General features: G+C 46.4%; 1 protein-coding gene across 1 annotated transcript; it reads left to right on the forward strand.

Moving 5' to 3' along the window:
- The first annotated feature begins 9,714 nt into the window (after positions 1 to 9,714).
- Positions 9,715 to 12,332, forward strand: LOC105995486 (bone marrow proteoglycan-like). The gene is made up of 6 exons (XM_013029201.1): positions 9,715 to 9,746; positions 10,174 to 10,243; positions 10,815 to 11,125; positions 11,423 to 11,554; positions 11,914 to 12,025; positions 12,209 to 12,332. The coding sequence occupies exons 2-6, from the start codon at positions 10,186 to 10,188 to the stop codon at positions 12,265 to 12,267; spliced, it is 672 nt and encodes a 223-aa protein (XP_012884655.1). The 5' UTR covers positions 9,715 to 9,746; positions 10,174 to 10,185; the 3' UTR covers positions 12,268 to 12,332.
- The last annotated feature ends 7,223 nt before the right edge of the window (positions 12,333 to 19,555 follow it).

Consider the following 19,555-nt stretch of genomic DNA (forward strand, 5'->3'; position numbering starts at 1 on the left):
TGGTACTCAGTAGCAACTGTGTTAAAAAGGACCTATATAACTTGTGAGTGGCATTGGAAGTGGAAAACTGGGAGTGAGGGAGGGAAGGGGGTGATATTGTCCAAAAAGAAATGTACTCTTTGCCTGACTTATGCAACTGTCACCTCTCTGGAAGTCACCTTTACAATAACAATTTAAAGAAAAAGGGAAAAGAAACCAAAAAACATTTCTCTGTGATAATTTCATAGAACAATAAAAGCACTGTGTTGGAAGCAGCCATTGTTTTTCTGCCTTTTTTATGGACTGAGGTGTGTATGTGTGTGTGTGTGTGTGTGTAAGTGAAAGCATGTGCATGTGTGTGTATGCATGTGAGCAGGCACGTGCATGTGTGGAAAGCACAGATTGAGAGGGTTGTGGTTCCAGGCCAGCTGAGGCAAGAAAGTGAGCTGGATCCTGTCTTACAAAATGAGCTGGCCCTAGTGGTACATGCCTGTGATCACAGCTATTCGGGAAGCCTAGTCGGGAGAACTGTGGTCTGAAGTCAGCCTGAGCAGAAAGTGTGAAGAACCAAGCTGAAGAATAACTGAAGCAAAAAAGGTCCTCATCTAGAAAGTTCAAATCCCAGTACCAACAAAAAGAAAAATGGACAAATTGGTACATGAATTATATCTCAATATAGTCATCATCTTTAAAAGAAACTTTCTTTCTCTGTCTCTGTCTCTCTCTCTCACACACACACACACACACAATACAGAGAACACTCACACCCTGGGGGAACTAGAGATAATTCCTGATGGAGGTGGGCAAGAAGGGAGACAGTAAAGCTGGATGTTGTACCTCACATCTGTAATCCCAGCTATACAGGAAGTAGAGACCCAGAGGACTGAGGTTCAAGGCCAGCCTCGACAAAAAGTTACCAAGAACCCAATTTCAACCAGTAAGCCAGGCATGGTGGCATGCACCTGCTGACCCAGCTATGTGGGAGGCTTTTATCAGTAGGAGAATCATGGTCCAAGCCAGTCTAGGCAAGAAATCATGACACCTTATCTAACTAGATATAGATAGATACTGATACATGCAAAAGTGGTTGGAAATAGGGCCCAAGGGACAGAATGTTTGCCTAGCAAGTGAGAAGCCCTAAACTCAAGCCCTGATCCTGCAGACCAAACAGACAAACACCCAAAAATAAAACAAAAAGAGAACAGAGACAGTGAGAAACGGTCCCCCTTCGGCAACTTCTTCCTCAAGGGGAACCAACCGCTCTTTCAAGTAAGGAAATAAGCAATGCAGAGTTTCACAAACTTGGGGTTGCCTTAGCAATGAGTTTTCAGCACAACGCTTGTCTCCAGCCATCAGTCTTGGCCAAGAAGGACCTGAGAGCACTGAGCAGTGAGCAGTGGCAGGCAGGGCCTCTGCAGGGGTCTAGCAGCCTGCCCTACGAAGGGGCCTGAGACTCTGGGCAGTGTTTATTCTCTCTTTAGGTCAGGAAGTGAGTCTGACCAGCCCTATTTATTTTTGTTTAGTTTTACCAAGGAAGAGAGTTCATCAGCAATGGACTTGTGAGGCTGGGGCGTAAGCTGGTGTTTTGGTGTTTTTGGCGTGTCTTCCGTAAGACACGCGACTGTTGCAAGACAGATCTGAAAATGCAGAATGGCTTGGTCAAGAGACACCACTAATGGCTCACACCTTTGACACAACCCTGGCTTCCTTGTTGCCTCCATGTTTGTTTTCAGTCCTTCGGTGAGCAGAAAGGAACCGATCTCAGTACGTAGCATGGGCTGATTTGGACCTCAGAATCAGCCCACCTCAGCCTTCTGCGTGCTGGGATTACAGGAACGCGCAACCATGCTGGGCTCTGATTTTATGTAAACATTTGACCCTACACTTCTGCTCACAGGCCCCCTCAGCGTTTTGTCTAATGTTAAGCAGAAGCAGTAGAGTGTGTGGTTTGAAAAGAGGTCTGGGTTTTTGCAAGTGCTGACCAGCTGCAAGACCTCAGTAAAACCTTTCCACTCTGCTGAGCCTCAGTTTCCTCAGCTGTAATGGAGATACCCCTGGGCTTTGTGGCCAAGACTAGAGAGAAAGGTTTGGACTAAAGGGTAAAAGTGGCTTAGATTCTGGACTTGATTGGGTTGTTTGAGATCATTTTCCAGCTCTTCCACAGACTCTGGGACTTCAATTCACTGTGCCTCCATGACTTGGACTGTGAAATGGAGCAGTCACAGAAATACATTGGGGAGTTGTCAGGGTTGAGTGACTTAATGAAAGCCCAACACTTCAATCAGAGCCTGGCATACTAGAGTGGGGTCTGTGGGAGCCACCTGCCTGGAAGCAGGTATGCCACCTGGCTGCCGGTGTTTCTAGGGGCATCTGATGCCCTCAGGGAAATACAGGGTGAGCTATGTCTTCATTTCCTCTCTGAAGGAGTCTGCAATGCCGCCGCCTCACGTCAGGCTAAGAAACCATCCTCCCAGCCTTTTCTGTGGCTTAGTTTCCTGTCTAAGGAGGCAGCCTGAGACGGAACACATCAAAGGAAAAAGAAAACAAAAGACTTTCTAATTATCCCAAATCTTAAGCCAAAGTCAATGCAAAATATCAATCTTCATATTCAAGTGTGTGTGTGTGTGTATCTGTGTGCTATGTCCGTTCCTCCTGTAGTCAATGTGGAAAATCCAAGTGCACAGACATGTCAGTTCCCAGGGGGGAGGGCTTTCTATTCCCTTTGGAGCAGAGGTGAAGAGACTGGAGACAGCTCGGCCTCTTGTTCCCACGTTCCCACGCCAAGTGTCCTTGAATGAGCTGAGCTCTGGCATCTCTGTCTCCTTGCTTGGGGGAAAAAGCAGATTACAGCATCTGCTTCTAGGGGTGGGGTGGTGGTGAGGATTAGTAGTTTCCTGTGAAAACACTTGGCCCTGGTACAGAGAAAGACCATAATCACCAGCATCTATTAATTTTTGTTATAGCCAGGCACTTTACTGCTTGAGCCAGTGGCTTGAGCCACTGATAGTTTTGTGTGTGTGTGTGTGGTACTGGGATTTGAACTCAGGGCCTCATACTAGACGGCAATTGATTTGTTTTTGTGCTGATGCTGGATGAACTCAGGGCCTTGGCGCTGTCCCTGAACTTTATTGTTCAAGGCTAGTGCTCTACTATTTGAGCCACAGGGCCACTTTGGATTTTTGCTGGTTCATTGATGATAAGAGTCGAATGGCCTTTCCTGTCCCAGCTGGCTTTGAACTGTGAGTCTTAGAACCCCTGAGTAGCTAGGACTATAGGCATGAGCTATTGGCCCTGGCAGGAGACAATGTTTAGGAAGAAGGCAGTGAAGAAGATAAGAAGGCAGAGAACTGAAGATGGACTGTTGGGTTTGGCCATTGAGTGGTCAGTGGTGATCTTGGGAGGAGGAGGCTTTTGGTAGAGCAACTGGAAGGATAGAAACCAGATTTTATGGTGTGAGGACTAAGAAAGCTTGGGTTTTCCATTTGGAGGAGGACCCGGGTTTGGTATAAAGCAGAGAAGCCATGGTGTTGTTCAACTTCCAGGAAACAACGTATCAGCTATATTTCTAGCTCAAGTGCCATCTGTCCAAGGCCCTGGCTTGGTCTCTAGATGTGTCCTCCCACACCTCCTCTGCCTGTTCTATTTGTCAGTCCGTCAGAGCCCAGCCTAAGTACTGCTCCTCCAGGAAGCCCTCTCTGCCTGTTCGGTATGCAACTCTTGTCAGAACAGCAAGTTCGGATCTCCCAGCTCACACGTGTTCTACACCTGTAAGCACGCACCCAGAACTCTCAGCGCAGAGCCTTCTCTTCCTAATAGGTCATGCTGTCTTTCTTATTTATTTGCCACAATAAACCAACCTGAGAGCACAGACTACCTCTGAGTAGCTATTGAATGAGGGAATGATTCATGGTTTAGGGGCTGATGGTTTAGGCAGGCGCACACACACACACACACACACACACACACACACACACACACACACGTATATGTATATATTGATGGGAAATCAGACTTTCTCTAGGGTGCAGTGTTCAAGCTAATTAGTCAATAGATGGATAAATTCACCATCTAATTGAAAACCTTTTCCTCTGACCTTAGTGGAATTCTAGGCAGAATAAGATTGAACAAGACTGACAACGTCTCTGTTGTCATTAAGGATTACTTCCTGCTAGTGAGAGAGACGGGGAGACAGAAAATAAGAAATCGATGCATAAGCAAGATGATTATTTATTATTTTGGCCAAGGCTCTCGTGGAAACAGAGGAGATAATATTGAACAAAGTTATTAGATAAGGCGTGGGGTGGTCTTCGGAGAAGGCTTCTCAGAGGAGGTGACTTTTGGCAGATGAGCTAAAGTTAGTGGGAAGACTTTAGCTGGGGAGCCAGGTGCTCATTCTATAATCCCTACCTCCTCAAGTGGCTGAGATCCAAGGATCCCAGTACAAAGTCAGCCCGGGCAGGAAAGTCCATGAGACTACTAGCCACAATTAATGACCAAAAAGCTAGAATTGGAGGTGTGTTTCAAATGATGGGATGCCAACCTTGAGCTACAAAGCGAAGGGACAGTTCCCAGGCCTTGAGTTCAAGCCCTAGTACCAACACACACACACACACACACACACACACACACACACACACACACACACACACCCCACACCAAAGGTTGGTCAGTGGAGCTGGTTCCAGTTTGATGGAGGTTGAGTCAGTGGCACCCATCTTATTAATGGATGGCCCCGGCTGGAATTGTGGCATTGAGTTTGGGTTTATTGCTAGGCGGCAGGAGGACTCTGAGTGGGACACATGGGGATGCTGGGCTCTGATGTGTCCTATCAAACATCTAATAGTGTTCTTCCAAATCTGAGACATGGGGACTGGATCGGGTCATCTCTGAGGGCTCCAACATATCAATTACCTTAGTCTGTCGATCATTGGGGCATCAAAAGGGGGAAGTGTTAGGGGAGCTGTTGTTGAGGTTGATTTCACAGAGCAACGGCCCACGTCCCTATCTCCTGGGCCACTGGTCCCTGGATTGTGTTAGCCTTTCAACACCTCTTATCTGCCCCAGCAGGCAGGGGCTCAGCTTTGCAGGTCAGTTTCTGAGGCAGCAACTTGGACCTAGAAGGTTGTTTCCTCCTCCTCCTCTTCTTCCTCCTCTTTCCCCCCCCCCCCCCCCCCCCCCCTTCTTTTTTTGGCAGTCCTGGGCTTGAACTGAGGTCCTGGGTACTATCTCTGAGTGTCTTTTACTCAAGGCTAGCACTCTACCCCTTGAGCCACAGCACCACTTCCAGCTTTTTTTTTCTGTGTATGTGGTACCGAGGAATCGAACCCGGGGCTTCATGCATGCAAGGCAAGCACTTTACCTTTAGGCCACATTTCCAGCCATCCTTCTTATTTTTTAATTATGCCAATACGGGAGCGGCCTGGCTGCTGTCCTTTAACTTTTATGCTGAAGGCTAGTGCTCTACTACTTGAGACACAGCTCCACTCCTGGCTTTTTGCTGGTTAATTCTAGATTAGAGTCGCTCAGATATTCCTGCCCAGGATGGCTTTGAACTGGGATCCTCAGATCTTAGTCTCCTAACTGTATTTTTTTTGTCTTTTCTTTTTTGGTACTGGGGATCGAACCCAGGACGTTGCGCTTGCTAGGCAAGCGCTTTGCCACTGAGCTACATCCCAGCCCTCTTAGTCTCCTAAATAGGTAGGGTTACAGGTGTGAGCCACCAGCTCCCAGCTCCTTCAATCTTTAAACGTTAACTTTTTAAAATTGTTATTAGAAAGATGATGTGCAGAGGGGCTACCGTTGCATCGGTCAGATATGAACACATACATTTTTTGGACAATGTCACCCCATTCCCCTCTCCAAGTTTTTCTCTCTCATTCCTGCCCACAAGTTGTATGGTCCATTTTTAACCTAGTGTCTAGTGAGTACCACTGCTGCATTTGTCCACCCTTCATTCCTCCATTTCTGTGCCCTCTTTGCCCTTCAAAAGACAGATAAGTGAACAGACAGGACAAAAAGAAAAGAGAGCAAAATTAGCAAAAAAGAAAATAACCTCGTGTTGTCATTTCCTAGAGTTGATTTTCATAGATACAATTTTGTAACAACCATTTTATTGTTATTATTAAGGAGTCTTACAGAGGGGTTATAATTCTGTAAGTCAGGTGATGAGTGGACAACGCCACCCTTTCCTTCATTCTCCCCCATTTTCTTCTGCTGTCCCTCCTCTCAAGTTCAATTTTTTTGCATAGTGTACATTGTATAATACAGTGGCTGCGTTTGCTCACCCTGCCTTCTTCAACTAGTGGGAGACAAGGGAGGAATCTCGGTCATTGGCACGATATGATATGTGTTCTTTCTTGGTGTTTCCAGCCCTTCTCAATTGCATATTGGGGTCTTTGGTTCTGAAAGAGACGGCATTGTCTTCTGCATATGCCATGGTCATCTCATCGACACAGCTTTGTTCATACTGCCCCTTCTACCTGAAACACTTCTATTTCCTTCCCTTCTACTCACCACCTGTCAGGACTGGAGGCGGCTCTGTGTTTCCATGGAGGCATTTCTGCTCTCTCTTCCCGGGAAGTGGGCTTCCTTCTGGGCTGCCTAGCTTGAATCTTGACCCTTGTCCTTTGGTTTTTATTTGGATTTGTCCCAGCTTGCAAAGCCAGTCTGCAGACAAATGGAAGTTAAGATCTATACTGCACATGGATTTTTGTCTCCATATAATCACACAGAGCACATGGGAAGGGAGGGAGGTGTGGTGGCGGAGAGATCCAGATTTGCATTCTAACCATTCATATATTCATTCATTCATTCAGCAACTATTTATAGAGCCCCTACTGTGATCCAGGACTTGAACCTGGAAACAAGGACATAATGACAAGTAAAGCAACAAGATCCGAAAGCACATTATTTTGCATAAAAGGTAGATAATAGATGATGGATGGATGGGAAGACAGATGACAGATGGAAAAAGTGATAGATGGATGGATGAATAGATGACATATGATATATGGATAAATGGTGGATGGATGGATGGATAGATAGATAAGATAAGGTAAATATGGCCTCTGTTATTGTGAAGCATAAAACAGGAGGGAAGATAGACATTGATCCATGAACCAGATAATATCACCAAAGAGGTGAATATGGCTACTACAACAAGGACAAAAAATAGAGGTCCAAAGCATAGGGTAGTTGACCCATTTGGATGGTAGGGTGGAGAGGGGTCAAGCATAACGAGCCTCAGTTTCCTCACTTGGAAAATGGAGGCATCAGTTACCCAGCTCACTAGATTATTTAAAAAGGCTTAAATGAGATAACACTCACCATGCACATTGCTTTAAAATGTCAGCAAATATTGTTATAATGAAGCCGGGCACTGGTGGCCCATGCCTGTAATCCTAGCCATTCAAGAGGCCAAGATCTGAGGACTAAAGTTGGAGGCCAGCCCATGTAGGAAACTCTTATGAGACTCTTATCTCCACTTAACTACCCAAAAGCCAGAAGTGGAGCTGTGGCTCAATTGGTAGAGCACCAACCTTGAGGGAAAAAAATCTAAGGGACAGGGGCTAGGAAGGTGGCTCAGTGCTAGAGTGCTTGCCTTACATGCCTGAGGCCTTGGGTTCAATTCCTCAGCACCATATAAGCAGAAAAAGCTGGAAATGGTGCTGGGGCTCAAGTGGTAGAGCGCTAGCCTTGAGCTGAAGAGCTGAGGGACAGCGTCCAGGCCCAGTGTTCAGGCCCATGATCAGCAAAAAAAAAAGAGGGGGGACAGCACTCAGGCCCTGTTCATTATTATGGTAATGAAGGAGATGTGTTGGCAGAGTACTGAAGGTAAGCAGTAGACCTAGAGAAGCACTTCCTGAAAGGAGAGATTCCCAGACTCATTCTATTCTTGTTACCCAGTCTCTTTTCCAAACCTACTGGCCAGAATTTTCCAGTGAGAGGCATATATATATATAATATATATATATATATATATATAATATATATATATGTATATATGTATGTATATATATACATGTATGTATATATATAATTTAAAAACACTTCTAAATGATAGATTTAGCCCATATCAAGCCACTGGAGGAATGTGAAGTTATAAGGAGAAGGAAAGTAACAATGCTCCTTTGCTTTCTTCCTTCTCTTTGCTCATGGAGGGCCCCAAGGGAGACCCCCCCCTCCAGGTCAATGGTGTGGTGGGAATCTTTTCCAAACCTCAAAATCAAAGAAAGCAAACTCATGGTAAGGACTGGCATGAGGTTTTTTTTCCTTTTCTTTATAAAACTTTGTCATACGGAATGTCTTTCTGTGTGTGTTGTTTTTGTCTTGTCGAATATAGCACACCCACCCCAGCTTTATATATATAGATGCAGCCCGTGTGTGTGTGTGTGTGTGTGTGTGTGTGTGTGTGTGTGTGTGTGTGTGTGTGTGTGTGTGTGTGTGTTGGTCCTAGGGATTCTAGGGATTAAACTCAGGGCTTGGGTGCTGTCTTTGAGCTTCTTCCTTTTTTTTTTTTTTGCCAGTCATGGGGCTTGAACTCAGGGCCTAGGCACTCTCCCTGAGCTGCTTTTGCTCAAGGCTAGCACTCTACCACTTGAGCCACGGTGCCACTTCCAGCTTTTTCTATTTATGTGGTACTGAGAAAGCGAACCTTGCATGGTAGGCAAGCACTCTACCACTAAGCTACATTATCAGTCCCCTGAGCTTCTTTTGCTCAAAGGTATTGCTCTACCATTGAGCCACACCTACAATTTTGGCTTTTTGGTGGTTAACTGCAGAGTTTCACAGAGTTTCCTGCCCAGGCTGGCTTTGAACTGAGATTCTCAGATCTCAGCCTCCTGAGTAGAATTACAGTGTCTGGCTCTTCTTTTTTAATTTGATGCCACGGGAGTTTGAACTCAGGACCTTTTGCCTGCCAGGCAGTCATGCTACCACTTGAGTCATATTCCCATCCCTTTTTGTATTCATTGTTTTTTTTACATAGGGTCTCTCTCACATTTATGCCCAGGTTGGCTCGGATTGTGATCTTCCTTTTTCTACTTTCTATGTTGGCAGAGAGAAAAGATACAGAGCACTATGTCTAGCTTTTACTGGTTGAGATGAAGTCCCATGAACTTCTTTATCTGGGTTGGCTCTGAAACATGATCCTTCTTCTCTTAGCCTCCTGAGTAGCAGCTAGAATTACAGGTGTGTGCCCCTGAGTCAGAATAGTTTAGAATAGCATAGTCAAGACCCACGTTATTTCCTAGCCTTTTGGTGGGAGTCTAGGTTGTTTTCAGTTCTGCCAACAATAAAACTGTACCTAACGAGAAAGTGTTTCTTATAATTTATAAGTGTCTAAAGAATAACCATGAAGGAGTCAAATTTCTCAAATATGTGTTTTTAATTCTAATGAATATTGGAAGACTTGCTCCCCGAATCTCCATCCGATCATGGCCTCCTACACGAAGGAGGAAAGGCATGCATCTGGAAAAGCTTCTGAGGACTTTCAGATGCGCAGTGCAGAATTAGAACTCTCAGCCCAGAGCAGAAACAGAAGGACCTCCAGGTGCCTGGGAAGGGTGGGGCTGAGGGAATCACCTAACAGCTAAGGAGTGGAGTCCCCAGGAGAGTGAAGAAAGAATTATCCGTCTCCCTATCTCCCTGGAGCTGAGGCAAACCCCACTTCCTCCAGGCCACTTCCTCCATGGTATGTCTATAAAAATGCCGTTGCAAGATGGAGGAAGGGAGGATCGGAGCTTTAGAAGTTTCCAAAGACCTTCTGGGTAGGTGAGCTCTTTCGCTGATGGCTGCTGTTCTCTCTGGGGACGATTCAGTCTCTCGGGAGGCACCCAGCCTTGGCTGAGGGGTCTGGGGGACCTGCAGTGCTGTGTGTGACTTTCATGTTCAGGTGTGTTCTGGAGATCAGGACTTCTTGCCCTTCTGGGGTCTATGAAAACTCTTCTTGGCTGGGGAGGAGAGAGATTGAGGACATGGGAGGCACACGTGATTTTGGGACTTTGAGGAGGAGACATATTTTCTGAGTGGTCTGAGTTCCTGAAGGGTCTGGCTAGCTTGTGTGTGTGTGTGTGTGTGTGTGTGTGTGTGTGTGTGTGTGAGAGAGAGAGAGAGAGAGAGAGAGAGAGAGTGAGAGAGAGAGAGAGAGAGAGAGACAGACAGACAGACAGACAGATGGTCTGTTCTCCATTGCAGAACAAAGCCAAGATGAAACTCCTGCTTCTCGCTCTTCTGGTTGGAGCCGTGTCTGCTCTTCATCTGATGCGTAAGTCTCCTTTGCCTTTGGTCTTTCTCCATTTTGTTCCTTCCTATAGGAAATGCTGAGTACGCCACCTATTCACTCCATCCTCTGATGCTTCCCTCACTTAGAATTTCTGTGTACTTGAGGAATCAGAACTCAGTAGCCACAAATGGAAAGAACGCTTTAGGACATCCATGATGTTCACACTCCAGGTTCTTCTATGACGGTCTCAATTGTGTTCTTTCTATGTTATGACTAACATATTCCCCATAATGATCACTTCCTTTTACCTATGTGTCATCTCTAGTTTTCCTCGAGCCTCCATGTAGTACTATATACCAGTTTTACAAAGAATGAGAGAAATTGACTGGATGGTTGGTGGAGCTCAGCGCAAGCTCACAGATGACCAACTCTTAGTCTTCCCTCCTAACTGCCTAGACTTCATGGGGGACGCGGGTCTCCTTGTGGAGACTTGGTTCTAGATTCCTCTGCCTGAGTACTCTGGTAAGGCAGTGGGGGAGCAGTCGCTGTCCATGGTCCTGAAGAGACCAGGGGAAGACGTGAAGGAAGAACACTTGGTCTTTCTCCTTGCCAGGTGCTGATACTCCCAACTCTAAGAGTCCCTTGGAAGATAAGAGCCTGACTCGGGAGGAGGAGTGGCCCACTCAGGAAGTTGAGGATCTCCTTTCTGGGGAGCTGATGGAGCTGGAGGAGGCCGAGGGCTCTGGAAGTAAAGAGATCTCTGAGGAAGAAGGAGCTGTGCAGCCAGTCTCAGCCCTGGATATAGCAAACAACAGCTTTCAGTGTCCTGCAAAAGAGAACACAGTGGAACTGCTGGGCATCCCTGGATGCAAAACCTGCCACTACATCCTGGTGACAGCAGCCGCAACTTTCAGTGAAGCTCGGGTGAGGGGTCCATGGCTGAGGCTGGGAGAAGGGCAGGGGGTGGGGCACATGGCTCTGAGCCTTCCTGTCACAGATCCTGCCCCTCTTTGGGGGCTCTAGGGGGTGTTCCAGAGCCAGAAAACTCCCTCAGAGACACTGAAAGAAGAGGGGAGGGCCAGGTGGAAAAGTTGCCTTTTGTTCTATCTAAATTGCTGTGCGAAGGCAGTAAGCAGAGGAACTTTGGGGGCTGAGAGACGGAAGACTTCCCTATAACTCTGAGGAACACCCCCTCTTTTCTCATCCATCCATCCCCTGCAGAATGTTTGCCAAAGGTGCTACCGGGGCAGCCTCGTCTCCATCCACAGCTCCATCTCTAATTACCAAATCCAGTGCTTTGTCCAGAAGCTCAACCAGGGTCAAGTCTGGATTGGAGGCTGGATCTCTGGCTCGGTAAGGGAGGGGCGGGGAGTACCACAGCCACTGCAGCTTCCTGTAGACTTCCCTAATGCCCCGCTAAGTCTGGGGTTGGTTTGCTCACCACTGAAGTGGGAGTGGCTTGTGCCTCACCTCTTGCTGGGACATTAAAATGATCACATCATCAGGATCAACACCGAAGGTGAGGGTGATAGGTCAATAGTTTAGTTGACCAGGATTGGTGGTCAATGATCAAGGGCCCAATGGGCAGAAGGCAGAGCTAGCGAGGACTGTGCTGACAATGCCATTCTGCCTCCTCCTTAGACATCAATTACCTCCCTCCCTCCCTCCTTCCCTCGCTCTCTCCCTTCCCTTCTCCTTCCTCTCTTCCCCAGGGTTACTGCAAGCGCTTTTACTGGGTTGACAACAGCTCTTGGAATTTTGCAAACTGGGCTAAGTGCCAGCCTTCGGCCCACGGGGGCAGCTGCGTGTCCATGTGTGTCCAAGGTACAGTGGGCTGGGAAGGAACACCAGGAGGTCTTGGAAAGGGGGGAGGGATGTCCCAAAGAGGAGGCTCCAGGAAGAAAGCTGGGGTCTCCAGGGGGCCACCTGGCATTGGTGGGAAAGGTCTTGGGGACTGAGTGGGGGTAGACAAGATGCCGAAGGGTCCTTACTGTTCTGTCTTCACAGGAGGCCGCTGGCGCACATCTCACTGTTGTAAAAGGCTCCCCTTTGTCTGTTCCCGTTGAGTGCCCTAGACAGGAGTTCAAATCTACTGCACCGTGGACAACTGTCTCTCCCCTCCCACCACCTCCCTAACAATAAAATGGCTTCACTGAAACAGATGTATGTTCTCGTGTGATCCCTGGCCACTCTGCTTCATCTCACCTTCTCCCAACCCTCGTGCCTTTCACGGGAGTCAGCAGTTACCATTCTTCCAGGACGAGGCAGGAGTGGTGGCCCTGAGACCTGGTGACACAGGAAAAGGTGTAAGTGGCTCTTGTTTTGGTACCCAGTCACTGGGAACTTGAGATTAGATATGGTAAGGAAGCAAATAACCAATCACACATTCCAGACATTTAAGGTTCAGGTAGACTCCCAATAGTCTACACTGTTGTCTCCAAGTCCTGCCCAAACTATGTGTGGCATGTTGCGCAAAGAAATTCACGTATCTCTTGAGCAGTGGATGGGAGGGAAAGCACTCACTTCTTTCCCTTCAAGTGGAAAAAATTCATGGCACGTACTGGGCATTGCTTCTCACTTAGATGCTAAGGTGGCCTTAGAACCCATTTTAGTGCCAGCTGCCTGTCCTGAGAGGAATTCTCCACTCCTCTCCCAATGTCTCCAAACACCCATGTCAACGCAAATCCTTGTCTTGGGTTCTACTTCTGGGGCTCCTCATTCCTACAGGTCCATTCGGCAGTGGTAGGGTCAAGAAGGGGGCAGGAAGGAGTTTCTGGCTTCTTGGTCATGTCCTGTATGGCTCTCTGGGTGTCTTTACTAGGTGCAGTTACTGTAGTTTCTCTGTGTACTCTATGCAAGTCTCAGGGGCCCTTGACGAGATGCAGATGCTTTTCTTCAGTAAGATGTTTGCTTTTGAAAAAAAAAAGACAATGGCTGGGCGTCAGTGGCTCATACCTGTAATGGATGTTGGTAGAGCACTAGCCTTGAACACAAAAGCTCAGGGACAGCACCCAGGACCTGAGTTTAAGCACCAAGACCTGCAAGAACAAACAACAAACAAAAATAATGAAATAAGGATACTGGTTCTATATTTCCAAATACAAAGTGGGCTGTGGGTTTTCTTTTTGCTATTTTTGTATTAGCTTTAAATAGTTGTACAAAGGAGTTGCCAGTTTAACAAAGAAGTTTATGAATTCAGTGTATCTTGATCAATGTCAACATTCTCACCCATCCTTCCCCTACCGACCCCTTCTTAATTTTGTAGGATTATACATTGGATTCTTGACTCCATCTCTTCTTCTCTTCATTGGAGTATCACTTTCCCTTTGATTTCAACCCATCCCTTTGGAGTACTTGCTTCTTGGTGTTTTATTTTGCTGAACTTTGATTTCGCTTTTCTATTTGAGATCTCCCTTGAATCTACTATATTTCATCTAATACATTTGTATACTGTTATAAGTAGGCTCTCCAAGAACCACTGGGGATAAAGAGTTGTCTCAGCAAGGCAAGATTTACTTCCTCAGGAAGCTGTGCCAGCAGCCAAAACCCTGGCCAGCAAGCACACCGAACCGGCAGGCTGCTCCCTTATTTATCCCTAAGGAGGCAGGCCACGCCCCTCTGCTCAGATTGGTTGAGCTCAGGTTCACAATCCGCTCGCAATTGGCTAGTTTGAATAGGGTAAAATGTATTTACATAAGGTGATCTTGGGTATATTTTGAGTTTACTAATAGTCTTATTCCAAACATGGGTTTGTATGTAAGTCCCTCAGCTCTAACAAGAAGGTAACTGGGCTCGGTGGAATGAACACATCTTTAGAATGGAATCCTTGGAGCAAAGCAGACACTCAGAGCTCAATCCTTCAGTTTCCACTGCCTCTGTGTCCCCAAGGTCCTGGTCTTAGTTCAGCTTTCCTGACAGGGATCACTTCCCCCCCACCTCTCAGAAGGTGACTGGTAAGGGCCACCAACTCTGTGTACCAGATACTCTTCTGTGAGGCCTATTTTTAGCAAATCTCTTTAGAGGAAATTCCTGTCACTGTCTTGCTTACAGATAAAAATACTGAGATACAGATAGGCCATCTCTGGGCCATATATTTTATATATCACATCAACACCCTCTTCAGATGATAAATCACACCCTTGGTGTAATGCAGAGGCTGAGTTTGAAATCCCTATGGAAAGAAATACAAACAGTAAGCCAGAGGTTTGGGAAGTTTGATGCCCTTGGCTAGGTTATTCGAGGGTTATATTTAGATGTACATTTAGATGTATCCAACAAGGATTTGAGAGTCAGACAAAGTGAGGGTCCTGTGTGTTGCTAGTGTTACTAGTTGTGTGAACTTGAATAAATTATTGGGCCTCCCCTGAGCTTTTGCAGTAAATATGCAGGCTGTAGACATCAATACCCAATTTGTAGGGTGACTTGTACAAATTAAGTACAGACGTAGTGGATATGTGAACCTTAATAAACGGTAGCATCTGATCTGGAATTGTCTTTCCAAAACATCAATTCTGGTTTTAAATCAGACAGGGATCATGGTGGCCACTGATACATCCACTGAAGTCAGAACAGCCTTCCCCAGGGTTTGTGAATAAAGAAAGCAGAGTCATGGGCTGGGAAAGTGGCTTAGTGGTAGAGTGCTTGCCTAGCATGCATGAAGCCTTGGGTTCAGTTCCTGAGTACTACATACACAGAAAAAGCCAGAAGTGGCACTGTGGCTCAAGTGGTAGAGTGCTAGCCTTGAGCAAAAGCAGCCCAGGCTCTGAGTTCAAGCCCTAAAACTGTCAAAAAAGGAAAAGAAAAAAGAAAGCAGTGTCAAATGCAAGGAGGGGGTATGGCCCTGGAGAAGAAGGGAGGTCCAGTCAGGAGGCTGGGGGAAGGCAGCTATGAAGTAGGTAAAGAGCTGGAAGATAATGGACTTCAGACTGATCTTTGACTTGCTGTGTCAAAGAAACCCATCAGGCACTCTGAAACTCTATAATAAAAGAACATGATCCAAAGCTTGTGGTGAGCTGAGCACTGGTGGCTCATGCCTGTAATCCTAGCTACTCAGGAGGCTGAGATCTAGGATGGCGGTTCAAAGCCAGCCTGGGCAAGAAAGTCCATGAGACTCTTATCTCCAATGAATCATCAGAAAACCGGAAGTGGTGCTGTGGCTCAAGTGGTAGAATGCTAGCTTTGAGCTGAAGAGCACAAGGACAGTGCCCAAGGGTCTTAAAAAATAGAGAAGCAACTGAGAGGTCACTCTGGGGCCTGATTGCTGAGTAACGGTCTCAGCTGCTTATCTCCCTGTCTAACAGACAGCTCTACTTTATCTGTGGGAAGATTAGACAATTTCAGGCCCCCAAACCTGGTCTTTGAGTTTCAAGCTTTGGAGCTTCTCAGTGAGGAAGTGAAGAATAGAGCCCTCCTCCTCTACATTACTCCTTCATCCTGGGGCCCAGCCCACAGGCAATGTTCCCTTCGATGGCCGGGGTGAGCAATGAGGTTGGCTCTTCTTGTGAGCCAGTATCACCCACCACAAGCCTTCTTTCTTTTTCCTTTCCTTTCCTTTTCTTTTCTTCTTTTGTTCATCTTGGGTCTTGAACTCTGGACCTGAGCTGCTCCTGGAGGCTGCTCTTGAGCTAAAGGACGTTGTTCAGACTTGAGCACTCACAATAATTGAGTCTGGACATTGACAGGATATGAAATGGACATCTCAGACAAACCAGCACAGGTTGGGTCCCATTTAGGACAACAGGCCCCAGAAAGAAGGGGGCCCATAGTCCCAGCCTTAAGCTGGGTGCAGGGCTGAGAAAATGGAGCAAATTTGTTGTTAGTTCAACACTACCCAATCCTGGTGTGGGGTAATCATCCGGGCCCCTTCTCACTTCCCCCCAAAAACTAGGTATAGGGGCTGATTATGGAGCCCAGCAGTTAGAAGCACTGGAAGTAGAGAATCTCCCAGCTCTCTGAGGTGAGTGGTAGAAGAGCCCTAAGTCTGAGTGAAGTAGGACTTGCTGTATGTATACAGGACACTCCCGGCCCACTGCCTTTCCTCTCTTCCCTGGTACAAATGAAGCCAGTCTGACTGTGAGTGGACTGTCTCTCCCTGCAGAGTCTGGATTTGGGCTGGGGAGAGTTATAGTTATATAGTTATAGTTATAGAGTTCTGTTTTTGTTATTGTTATAGTTATATAGTTCTGTTTTTGTTTTTGTTTTTTTTAATCTCGGTCAACCTCCCCTCTTTATTTTCCTCCAGATTCTCTAACAAAACAAATATCAGGAGCTGCACCAGACACACACAGGACAGCCGCAAGAAAGGGGCTACAAGATTGAATCAGGAATGAAAAGCCTGCTGCTCCTGCCACTTCTTCTGGGGACAATGTCTTCTCTTCCTCTAGGTAAGTCTCTCCTCCCTTCTCATGCATCTTTCTCTTTTCTCCTACCCTCTTTTCTTTCGTGCTGGAACTAAAAAACCGGAAGTGGTGCTGTGGCTCAAGTGGTGGAGCTTAAACTTAGGGCTTGAGTGCTGTGCCTTTGTTTCCCTCCCCCCCCCCCTTGTGACTAGTTCTCTACTACTTCACTCACACCTCCACTTCTGGAGGTTAACTGGAGATAAGAGTTGCATCCTGCCCAGACTGGATTTGGATAGGATCCTCAGATCTCAGCCTCCTGAGTAGCTGGGATTGCAGCATGAGCCACAAGGGCCTGGCTTTGTCCCTGCTTTTTTCGCTTTGATGGGGCCGTGGCCATAGTTTCTCCTTTTCAGTTGACTCAGCCCATCCCTGGTGAGATTTCTCCTGGACCTAGAACTGTGCCATGAATTTTGTATGAAGGTGAAGGGCTGGTGAGCTTGTCCTAGGCTTACTTGTGGCTCCTCCCTCCCCCCTCCACATGCACACCTGTAGTGTCATCCAGAGGGCAGGTTCTTATCCATTGGTGAGTCTGATTCAGAACATCTCTCCTCACCCACTACCAAGATGGAGAGAGGCTTCTTTCTTTCGTTCTTTTTGTTGGTGGTGGGTCTTGAACTCTGGGCCTGGGCGCTGTCCCTGAGCTCTTCAGCTCAAGGTGAGTGCTCTACCACTTGAGCCACAGCACCACTTCTGGTTTCCTAGTAGTTCATTGGAGATAAAGTCTCATGGATATTCCTGCCCAGGCTGGTTTTGAACCAGGATTCTCAGATCTCAGCCTCCTGAGTAGCTAGGATTACAGGTGTGAGCCACTGGCACCTGGCTGAGAGAGGCTTCTTTTTAAAAAATATAATTTATTATATATATAATTTTTATATTTATAATTTTTATATTATATTATATATGTAATTTTCTTGATCCATTCATCTTCTGAGGGGATTTTGGTTCCATATCTTCGTTGTGGTGAATAATGCTGAGATAAACATAGTTGTGCTGGTAGCTTTAGTATATCCTTGTTTGTGATCATTTGGGTAAATGCCCAAAAGTGGGATTGCTGGATCCTAGGGGAGCTCTATGTGGAGTCCTTTGAGGAACCTCCCCACTACTTTCTAAAGTGGTTGAACAAGTTTACACTCCCACCAAAATGCAGTAGAGTGAGGATTCTTATGGCTGCAGGTGACTTCCTCAAGAAAGCATGAGCCCCATGGTTGGAACTATCCATGGTTCTGGAATACAGGACCTCCTGATATGATGATAATCGATACCTCTTCTTTGTAGAGAATGGTGATGCCCCCCATCTGAAGAGCCCAAAGACAAAAACAGATCTGGGCCAGGGTCTAGATGGTGAGGGGGAGCAAAAGAGAGAGTTGCCCTGACCCAAGAAGCGACTCAGGCACAGGGAGAGGACCCCAGGCTTTAAAGCGTCGAAATGCCTTCAAGGAAGACAAAGAGGAGGAAGAGGAGGAGGCCATGGAGTGGAAACCAGATGCTCTAGACAAGGATTTGCTGTGTACCAGAGAAGAGGACACAGTTCATGTGGAGGAAGTCAGGAGTGCAAGACCTACCACTACCGGCTGGTGTGGACCCCTGACACATTTACTGCGGCTATGTAAGTGGCAGAGGGGACTTGAAGGCCTAGGGAAAGAGAAGAGCGTGGCTGGAACCTTCTCTACTCTATTCATTTAGACTAGTGGTTTTGCAATCACCCAAGGTTTTATTAAAATACAAGATTTGGGGTTCCCCATTTACAATTTCCGATTTAAGAGGAGTAGGGCTTGAGAACTGGCAATTACAACAAACTTCCAGGTAATGATGATATTGTTGGTCTGAGAGCTGCTCTTGGGGAACCACTATTTGGGACCCAAACCAAAATCCAAATAACAACAACAACAACAATAATAACAATTCTCTGGTGTTAGATTCCTATCTCCATGTTAAATACTATCTCTAGGCAGATTCTGGTGGCTCATACCTGTAATCTTAGCTACTTAAGAGGCTGAGATCTGAAGATCACAGTTCAAAGCTAGCCCAGGCAAGAAAGTCCATGAGATCCATATCTCCAACTAACCACCAGGAAACCTGAAGTAGAGCTGTGGCTCAAAGTAGTAGAGTACTAGCCTTGAGGAAAAGAGCTCAGGGACAGTGCCCAGGCCCCAAGTTCAAGACTTATAACTGCCAAAAAAAGACTACCCCACCTTCCACTGGGTATGTTACCTGGGCAATCACTTCACTTTTTATTGCCGGTCCAGGGGCTTGAATTTGGGGCCTGGGCACTGTCCCTGAGATTCCTTTGCTCAAAACTAGCACTCTACCACTTAAGCCACAGTATCACTTCTGGCTTTTTCTGATGTGGTACCAAGGAATCAAACTCAGGGCTTCATGCATGCTAGGCAAGCACTCTACCACATTCCCAGCCCTCATTTCACTTTTGAAACGAGAAAAAAATGAAGTATCCATGGGGGATTGTTTCCAGAATTCCCCAAATCTGTGATCTGTATTTGCATATAACCTGTGGACATCTTTCCTTCTGCTTCAAATCATTTCTAGAGAACTTGTAATACTTATGACAGTGTAAATTCTACATACATCATTGTCAGGCTTTGTTGACTAGGAGAAAGAATGTACATGTTCAGTAGAGACACAACTGAAAAAAATACTGTGAATCTGTGGTTAGCTGAGAGTGCTGACCATCTAGTGTTTGTCAATCCCTTCGAGCTCTGGTGAGGGCTGATGAGATAAAGCATTCAGAACAGTCATTGGAAGTTCCAAAGGTGGCAAACATCTGGCTTGCTGACCATATAAAGCCCTCAAAATTGCTTGATACATGAAGAAACGGCCAGATAATGCTTCTCTTTGGATGCTTGTGGCTTGCTTTCTTGTGTTGATAATTTTTTAAGGCCTGTAATGATACTATGAATATCCAAAAGGCCAATAGTGACAATAATAGTAGCAATTATTA

Source organism: Dipodomys ordii, unplaced genomic scaffold (assembly GCF_000151885.1).
Source record: "Dipodomys ordii isolate 6190 unplaced genomic scaffold, Dord_2.0 Scaffold117, whole genome shotgun sequence".
In the NCBI taxonomy this organism is placed as follows: domain Eukaryota; kingdom Metazoa; phylum Chordata; class Mammalia; order Rodentia; family Heteromyidae; genus Dipodomys; species Dipodomys ordii.